This window comes from Lycium ferocissimum, unplaced genomic scaffold, assembly GCF_029784015.1.
Source record: "Lycium ferocissimum isolate CSIRO_LF1 unplaced genomic scaffold, AGI_CSIRO_Lferr_CH_V1 ctg5814, whole genome shotgun sequence".
Taxonomy (NCBI): Eukaryota; Viridiplantae; Streptophyta; class Magnoliopsida; order Solanales; family Solanaceae; genus Lycium; species Lycium ferocissimum.
Window position 1 is genome coordinate 7,674 of NW_026726123.1, and position 10,447 is coordinate 18,120.

At 38.8% G+C, this 10,447-nt stretch overlaps 1 protein-coding gene across 1 annotated transcript; it reads left to right on the forward strand.

The window, feature by feature from the left end:
• Positions 1-9,171: 9,171 nt before the first annotated feature.
• LOC132045003 (uncharacterized) lies at positions 9,172-10,040 on the forward strand. The gene is made up of 2 exons (XM_059435536.1): positions 9,172-9,532; positions 9,664-10,040. The coding sequence occupies exons 1-2, from the start codon at positions 9,172-9,174 to the stop codon at positions 10,038-10,040; spliced, it is 738 nt and encodes a 245-aa protein (XP_059291519.1).
• The last annotated feature ends 407 nt before the right edge of the window (positions 10,041-10,447 follow it).

A 10,447-nucleotide genomic window follows, 5' to 3' on the forward strand; every position in this document is an offset into this window, starting at 1 on the left:
CACGCTTTGAATACATATATTCAATGTTTTGAGATATTCATTGTGAAATGATTATAATTAATAATAAGAGTAATTTAGGAACTAAGTGATAAAATTTGTCTTGATTTTATAAACTAGACAAGTAAAAGTGTACATCTATTTTTAGTATAGCAGACAAGTAAAAATGGACGGAGTGAGTAAATATAAGCATGTATAGGAATGTAGTATCATTATACTAAAGTTAACCTCTACATCAGATTTATCATAGAAAAGGTTTTCAGAGTTTCATGAACTTTAAAAAGTGGGAAACACAAAAACATCAAATATTTTCTCCAACTCACCTCTCACACACTATATACGTTATTTGAGGCATTTGTGTTGGTATAGATCTAAGAATTCAAATAATGGGATTCAGAAGAATGTTCTTTTGTCAAGGAGATTCAACAATTTTGATGTATACCAAACAAATTTAGCGTATTCACATAATATAATTTTACAATGACATACATCATCTAGCGGTAACTCCAAGCAACAAAAAAGCTCTATAGCCAAATCCCAATTCTCATGCAAAACCCTAACAAAATCCCACGTCGGCGCCAGATCTATGGCCACTCCGGCCACTAGCCAGCCTCCTTCTGTGCCTGGTCAGTCATCTTCTACCCCATCATCATCTTCTCCAAACATAAACAAAAATCCAGATAAAAAACCAACTTTTCTCAATTGATTTAACCTACAAACATTACTAATACAATGGAAAACCCTACATCCAAAGACTACTATACAGATGAAGAAACTTAACTACATTACAGGTGAGCCCATAGTCATACGGAAACAGTCAGAAGTGGAGAGAATGGAGATCATAGAGAATCTGCAACTTGTTTTGATTGGAAACTTCTCGTACGGACAACATGAACTTGGGGGAATTATTGCGTCTCAATGTGGCATTAAAGGTGAGGGTTAAATAGGGCTATTTCAGAATAAGCATGTATTGATCAGATTATCGTTAATGGAAGATTTTGTGAATCTACTGTCAAAGCCTGCATATTACAAGCAATCAAATAGTGGTTATTCAAATCACATGCAACCATCAATATATGATTCAAAAATTAAAATCGATGAAGAAACATTGAAGGTCATTACTTGAATTTCAATCCCAAATCTGTTGCCTACGTATTTTGTGAAGGAGTGTCACGACCCAATTTCACTAAGTCGTGCAGGCACCTACCTTTCCCACCTCGGTAGGCGAACCCTTAACTCAACATTCATAAATAATAGAAAATAGGGGAAGAAAGTAAAATAACGTAAGTCTCACAATATAATATAAATAAGCGCGGAAGTAAATGAAATCCACCCCAGTATCTAGTCTGGTCTAGTCATACAAGAGCATCTAAAACTAAATACTACAAGTCCAAATAATAATACATAAATAGTCCCAAATTATGTCTCAGAAATGGAAATAAAGACATAATAATAGGAAGATTTTTCGAGCAGCGAACGTCCTCATGCTCACCCTGAAAGACTCGAATCAAAGAACCCTCGAATATTAGCCATCAGGAGTAGAAGTAGATCCCACCTGGTACTTTGCATTCATAAAAGAATGCAGCAAGTGCAGGTCAGTACAAACAACAAGTACTGGTAGATATCATAGGCCGACTAAGACTAGCTAACGTATATAAAGCAACAAAGTAAGGTAAACACGTTATGACACTCCATAAATTCGAGTTAAGTGTGAAAGTGTCTTGAAAGATTGGGCTTCACTGTTTTTGGGTAGTGTAAAATACGGCCAAGAATATGGCCCGTGTTTTGAAATACGGTCCGTATTCCTTGGGCGTATTTAACCACCTTCCTGGGTTGCTCATTGTTTCTGTTATTAGAAAATACGGCCAGAGTTTATGGCCCGTATTTTGAAATACGGCCCGTATTTCTAGGCGTATTTCACTCGTTCCTTAGACTGCTCACCATTTTGTTAATCGTTAAATACGGCCGCAGAATACGGTTCGTTTTTTAAAATACAGTCCATATTTCTGGGCGTATTTCACCAGCTGCCAGCTATGTATATAAATAGCGGGATTCAATTAATTTTATGACTTATTCTCATTCCCATAAACCTTAAGGACGAAAATCTTGTCTCCACTTCTCCAAACACATAGGGTTTGCAACGTAATCCTTCTCAAGGTGACTCAAGCTAGGGTTTTGGGTGCTCTTCATTGTAAAAGTAAATTGTTGAGTTACGTAAGGATTAATTAAGGTATATCTCTCTTTCAAAAACCTTGTTATAGATGTATTTCTTCTTCTCAAAAGTTCTCTATTGAATAAAAAGGCGAACTTCCCATACAAAACCCTAATTCATGTTTTGATTATAGTTGGTGTGCGTGCGGGGGCAATCCCACATTAAACCTTCATTGTATTATCCTCTATATACGTACATGAATTCATAATCGTTTTCTTCTATAAGAGATGGTCATTAATGATGGTTAATTGTTAGTACTGATGTTTTATAATGAACTATAACAATGGAATCTTGTTTAAAGAAGTGGAAACATTTTCAAGATTATCTATGAAATTATGTATCTTTGTAATGGAATAATGAACATTAATGCTAATTATTGATGTGACTACCTTATGGTGAATTGGGATTCGGCTTCTATGCTATGAACTATGTTGTTGTGTTTGGCCTTGCTACTCGGGAGGAAGGGTCGTCACTATGGATCCTAGCATGGTAATTTCCTCACCATTCGAGAGGAAGAGTGTCCACTACCGGGTTCGCTACCCGGAGTACGATTTATGCCTAGCTATTCGAAAGGAAGGATAGCTACCGAGAATTACATATTTGGGTGTGGTGAGCTGTGACTAGGGAACCTCTATGGCCATCTCTTCGATGTGCTTGATTCTTAGGCATGTATTGGCATGTGTGATATTCTTACTTTCTCATGGAATTGTTGTTGTTAATTATGATCAATTGAAAGGCATATTTGAAGTTGTACCTTGACAAGAGGCCTTATAATCAGTTTTGATAATTGTTATTGAGATACACAAACTGAATAAATATTCTTACATTGGTTTCACATGATTTTCAGGACTGGTTTCTTTATGTATTTGTCACGACCCAACCGGAGGGCCATGACGGGCACCCGGTACTAACCCACCCGGGCACCTCTTATCGTACTCTCATATTCACATCTAGGTGAGCCACATGGCTACTCATAATTTACATACGTCAATAGTGCTAATCTCGTTGGGCAACAATACATTTATATCATCATCAATAACAATGCCCATATCCATATACACAAGCCAACGAGGCTATCAAAATGATATACAGAATATGTGCTGACAAGGCTGCAAGACATCTAACCATAGACAACTGTCTACGAGCCTCTAAGAAGAGTAGGTAACAACATATAGGCGGGATAGGACCCCACCATGCCCATATGTACACAAAAGAATAATACCCAAAAGCTGTAGCTCCGGATGAAATAGAGCTCCTCTATGTAGTCCTTGAATAAGAAATCTATGGATCGAGCCTGTCTCCCTGTCCACCTGCGGGCATGACGCAGCATCCACAAATAAAAGGACGTCAGTAAGAATAATGTACTGAGTATGTAAATCATAATCAACATCATAGTAGAAGCATAAGAGACAACACAAGAAATAACATAAGATGGAAGAATCAGGAGGCAATAGAGTCATTTGTACCTCTAGTGGCCTTGATCATATCTACTTACTTGTCTTTCATAGGGACCTTCCATTTCTAATGCTTACTCATGTACATACATACATATATATTCGTATTCGTATTCATATTCATACTCGTATCGATATCATACCCGACCATGAAGGTTCGGTGTTTCGGATACCCGGCCATGACAAGGCTCGGTGATTATACATACCTGGCCCTATCAAGGCTCAATGTTATCCGTACACAGCTACAGTGGTGTGCGCGCGATAGGTATCTTACCCAGCCATGTAAGCTCGGTGTTACATAATAGTCATACATACTTAGACACGTATACATAAAATTCATAAGTATCATCATCATCATTGCTATCATCGTTCTCGTTACATCTATCCTTAGAGGATCAACTATCATATAAAGGTGGTACTAGTTTCGTGAAAATATCGAGAATCATGAGCTTCGGTAATCTTAGAGATAGGGTCATTTAAAAGACATTATAGAACTCATGAAAGGATATACATAGCAAAGGAACCATGCCTTAATGAAAGAGGGGTTAGCCTTACATACCTCTTTGTCTTCTTAACTATTTAACATTCACCGTCATAGCTTGAACGATCTACATTAGAAGGATTCGTACCATGGTTAACCTTTAATGACACTCTTAAATTCAAACTAGAATAATTCATGATCTAATGAGAATTGGGCAGCATTTCCCCTATTTCGTCAACTTTCACCATATTACAAAATAACTCCCAAACATCCATAATACACCCATAATATCATAATCACATAATCACATTCCACTAAGCCTTCAAAATTCATCCTTATGTTCAAATTATACCAACAACTTCACACCCATTTTAGCACATTTTCATAAAATGCTTTCTCATCACCATTAATACCTTCCATAACAAGATTATATCCATATTATACTAAGAATAATGACTCAAGTTAGCTTACTACTCAAAAACATCATAAAAGCTACACTTAACCCTCATTTTCTATTTTCTTCTTCAACCCAAGTTCTTAAACAACCAAGCATTCATGATAACATGAATTAAGCATGGAAACTAACCTTTTATCCCATGGGAAAGAGCTTTGGAGCAGCTATCAACTTAGGTGAAAACTCTAGCTTCAATATCCAAGAGTCTCTTGTAGTCTACTGACCCTAGGAAGCCTTCTAACACATGAACACTTTGATTTTTCCCTCTTGGTCTTTGTTTTCTCTTGGATTGGGGTGGAATAAGCTTGGAGATGGGTTTAGAGCTCTTAAGACTTGTGGAAGATGAAAAAATAAAATAAATGAGCAAAGGCTATCTATTTATACAAAAACTTAAAATCTGCCCGATGGACTTTATATGGACCACTTATACGGTCCGTATAAGTGGACCGTATAACACCACCATTGATACGAACCCAACAAGCACAAGGCCTTTCATAAGAATTCAAGCAAGAGAACTTCAAGAGTTGCAAGCCTTGTTCATGAAAAAGGATGCCTTGGAGGAGATTGAAGAGAAGACTTCGCGGATTTACAACGTTTGGGAGTTGGCATTCGAAGAGTTGCAAAGTGGCTAGAAGTGCAAAATGGCTAAAAGTGCAACTATGGGGCTAATATTGCAATTGGACGTCGTACTTGCAAGTTATGGTGTTAGAATGGCAATTGGAGGTTGTAATTGCAAGTTATGTTTCTTTGGATGCAATTGAAGACCCATGTGGGTATTTTTGCAAAAGAGCCACTTTAGGGCCTTTTGGTGTAATAGGCATTAGTATAAATAGTTCTTTTCATCCATTTGGAAGACTTAGCTTTGATATTATGTGAACTCAAATATTGAGAGATTTTAGTTAATAGACAGATCTTTAGGTTACTACACTAAGTGTGATTTCATTGTTGCAAAGTGAATTTGCTTATCCATTGAATTCATCTAGATTGCTCATTTGTGGTTTCCAATTGAGTCTTCTACTTGATTCAAATTACTTTGGTTCTTTTGGTTGAATTCACAATAGGAGGGTTTAAGTTTGATATACTTAGATTTGCCTATAGGATTCATTACTAATTGGGTCAAGTATCTATCCTCTATTCTCCTTAATCCCCAATTCTTCATCTATCTTTTGTTTTCCTTTATTTTTGTTTACTTCTTAGAGTTTCCTTAGGTTGAATCTTATCATTTGGTATCAGAGCATAGGCTAAGAGATTGTTCCTACAATTTCTAATCCTAGGCTCAAAATCTGAAAATCACAAAAAAAAAAAATGAAAATCCCAAAAAAAATTGGGAAATTGTTTTGTGGTTTGATTTTGTTGTTTTTGAAGTTAGATTTGAGTTTATTGAGGTGGACAACATCCAAAACCGAAGTTTGAAGTAGTTTGGGTGGGTTTTGAAGTTTTCACCATTGAAGCTTCATCAAAGCTTGAAGAACTCAAAAGTGGGTTTAGTGATTGAGAAGCAATTGAGGAAAATTGAATATTGGGCTTTGTTCTCTAAGTGATAAGGAGCTTAGATCTGAAATTTCGAGCAAAAACGAGTTGATTTGGTCCTAGATTGCATTTGGGTGTTCTTGGTGTTCTTAAGAACATTCATATCTTCATATTGGAGAAGACGACCAAAGAAGAGGGTTTGATCCAAAGGTTTTTCCAAGGACAAGTGGAAAGTTATTTATTGGGCCAAAATGGGCAAGTCCTAGGTTGTGTGGGGCCCAAGACGTCATCAGATCCAAGAAATTCAGCCCAAATTTCGAGGAGCACGAGTTCAATATGAAATCATTGAAGCCACTATACGGTCCCACATACATACCGTATAAATTTTACGGTCCGTATAATTTGGTCCGTAAAATTGGAGGCCCAAAAGTTACATTCTGTAAGTGATTTACGGTGAGAAAATACGGACCGTAAAAATTTTACAGCCCGTAGATTTTTGTCCGTAAATTTGGTACCAAAATTTTGAGTTTCTGTCCCTGTTCTACGGACACCTTTTACGGTCCGTGAATTATATACGGACCGTATAAATTCCACAACCCAATTCGTGAATTTGAGGTACATTTTCAATTCCAAATTTTCATTTCATTTCAATTCACTTCTCAAAAACTTTTTGAGCCTTGATTGTAAGTGATTGTTTCCCTATTCCTTAAGTAGGGAACAAAAAAAAAAGTATAGAATTTTAAAATTTTTCGTTATTTCAAATTGATGCATTGGATCAATTGAGGCTTCAAGGCCTCATTTTTAAATTATCACCTACCCGGGCCCGAAATTTCATTTATTTTTCGGTTTTAGCATTTCAATTTCTTGTGTCTCTCAACTAGTAGCCACATAGTAGTTGTCCTACGTGTGTTTACTAGTTCTTGTATCTGCATTTCTTTCGTGCTAATTTCTTTCAAGCTTTTCTTCGTTTTATTTCGTTGAAACTTTATTGGCTCTCGTCCGTTTTGCTTTTGATTCGTCTGTCATTCATCTAAACAAGAATCCATTCTACCACAAAGGATAAGCAACGTGTGAATTCGATTGGACGAGTGATTCATCAACAACATCGAAAGATCCCCACGTGTGGTAAGGTTGAGAGTTCAATACGAGTGAGGTGAGGCTTTTATTGCTAATCTTGTTTGCTAGTTTTGCAGGTCATCATGTCTAACCAAGGTGATAGGACGCAAGAGGTAGTAGATATGTCATCCATAGCAAGCTCATTGGCTATGATCACGAATCTAATCTCGGGCATGCAAGCGGGTATGGAAGAGATGAGAGGAGAGATGAATGGTGTGAATGGGAAGTTGAAGGGTATGGATGAACGGATGGTGAGTATTGAGAAAGTTCAAATGGAGGGTTCGAGTAGAATGGGCACTCCCCGTTCTAGGAATGAAGGTGATGGGGATAAAACACAAGATACCACTCCAACCATTACTCCGGGTCAAGCACATGCCTTGTACAATCCCAACATCATAACCACCTCCACCCAAAGAGCTCCACCACCCCAAACAACCAACCTCACATCCCAAAACTCCACATTCCAAAACACCAATCGACAAACCTATCCCCAAGTTTACCAACACAACCCGAATGAGGCAATCCCTCAAGTAACCTTACAACAAACACCCCAAGCTCCACCCGAAGTCCAAACACAAGATCGCTTTCCTAACCAAAACTAATACCAACGCCAATACCAATACCCTATGAATGAAGAGGATTATGATGACTATCCACAAGGTAGGTGGTGGGATGATAACCGACAAGAAAGGCGGCGTGGAGGAATGAATAACCGGGGGAGGGGAGGAAGAGGATGTTTTGAGAGGTTTTCGGGCCATGACCCTAGATTCCAAGGTCATGTAGACTTAGGGAGGGCCCAAGGTTATGAGGATCGGGGAAGATGGCAAGATAATGAGCGGAATTTGAACACCATCAAGGTGAACCTTCCTACGTTCCAAGGAGGCAGCAATCCGGAAGAGTTCCTTGAATGGAAATTGCAAAGTGAGCGCATCTTCCTCACAAATAACGTGTCCGAGGAATTGAAGGCAAAGTATGCCCTCACTCAATTTGAGGGGTACGCTTCTACTTGGTGGGAATCCAAGAAATTACAAAGAGCTCAATAACACATCTACGATCTCCCAACTTGGAATGACTTGATTGAGCTCATGGAGACAAGGTGGCTTCCACCCACATACCACCAAGATGCACTCAAAAGGTTGTACATGTTGAAGCAAGGGTTGAAAAGTGTGTGGAAGCGTACTTTGATGAGTTTGAGGATTTGCGGATGAAGTCCAAGATAGAAGAGCATGAAGAGTACACTATTATAAGGTTTGTAGCCAACTTGAATCGAGACATCTCTAAACCGATGAGGCTCAAAACCTATAATAGTCTTGAAGAGGCATTCCATGATGCATCCAAGGTTGAGGCGGATCTAAAAGAAGAGAGGTCCGATAAAGACAAAATCAAATCGTCTCCAACTTGGAACAAAGGCAAAGAAAAGTGGAAAACTTCCACTTGGGATAAGCCCAAGAGCAACATTCAAGCACCTCAAGCCAAATTCGATTACAAAGCCAAAGGTGATGACAAGGCTAAAAGAGGTAACAATTCTAACACCAACTATAACTGACCTTCTACCATCCAATGCTTTAAGTGCCAAGGGAGAGGGCACATTGCGAGGGAGTGTCCTAACCAGAGGACTATCACAATAGTGAGGAATGGGTATCGAACCGATGATGAACATGAGGGCGGGGATGGTCATGAAGAAGGGGGAGAAAGAAGTGAGTGTGAGGGTGATTCCAATGAAGAGGTTGAGATAAGGTATGAAGAAGCCTTGAATCATGCTATTGTGGCTAGAAGAGCCATGGGGGCTCTAGCTAGGGAAGAGAGTGACCAAAGAGAGAACTTGTTTCATGCACGATGAAAAATTATGGATACGGTGTGATCATTAATCATTGATGGTGGGAGTTGCACGAATGCCGTTAGTTAATTTTTAGTTGAAAGTATGAAATTCCCGACCCGCAAGCACACTAATCCCTATAAACTCCAATGGTTTAATGAATGTGGTGAAATGAGGGTCAACAAGAAAGCCATTATCAAATTTAGCATAGGCAAGTACCAAGATGAGATTTTTTGTGATGTGGTACCCATGCAAGCTTGCCATCTATTGCTTGGAAGACCTTGGCAATTTGATGTTGATGCCCAACATCGTGGGAGAACTAACAAGTACTCATTTGTGGTCAAGGGGAAGAAGTACATTCTTAACCCATTAACCCCTTACCAAGTGAGTGAGGATTATAGAGTGATGAGGGAGCTTCGAGAGAAGTATCAAAGGGAAGAAAAGAGGAAGAGTGAGAAGGAGACTTTGTTGGTCATAAGTGGAGAAGGAACATCTCAAGATGGTTCCAAGAAATATTTGTTGGCCAAACCAAGTAATTACTTGAAAGGGGTTGACGAGAGACAATTCATGGTGTGTCTTGTCAACAAGGATCTTCTCTTAAATGCTAACCAAGCTACTAGCACTTTGCCTAGTAGTATGTTTTCTCTTTTGCGGAATATGAAGCCTTGTTCTCGGAGGAAATGCCCGATGGCTTACCTCCCTTGAGAGGTATTGAGCACCAAATCGACTTTGTACCGGGTTCCCAAATTCCCAACAAACCGGCTTATAGGAGCAACCCGGAAGAAACAAAAGAATTGCAAAGGCAAGTGGATGAACTTCTTAAAAAGGGGCTAGTGAAGGAGAGTCTTAGCCCTTGTGCCGTTCCGGTGATTCTTGTCCCAAAGAAAGATGGCACTTGGAAGATGTGCATTGATTGTAGGGCCGTCAACAAAATCACGGTAAAGTATCGCCATCCCATTCTGACGCTTGATGACATGTTGGATGAGCTTTGTGGCTCAAATGTGTTTTCAAACATTGATCTTAGAAGTGGCTATCACTAAATCCGAATGAATCCCGGTGATGAGTGGAAAATGGCCTTCAAAACTAATTTTGGCCTCTATGAGTGGCTTGTCATGCCATTCGGACTAACCAATGCACCTAGCACGTTTATAAGGTTGATGAACCATGTCTTGAAACACTTTATCAACAAGTTTGTGGTTGTTTATTTTGATGACATCCTTGTGTACAACAAATCAATTGAGGAGCATGTAAGCCATTTGAGGCAAGTATTTGATGTCTTATTGCGTGAGAGGTTGTTTGCTAATATCAAGAAATGTGTTTTTTGTGTTGATAAAGTAGTATTCTTGGGTTTTGTGGTGAGTGCAAATGGTGTGGAGGTTGACGAAGAAAAAGTGGAGTCTATTAGAACTTGGCCAACGCCTAAAAATGCAACCAATGTGAGGAGTTT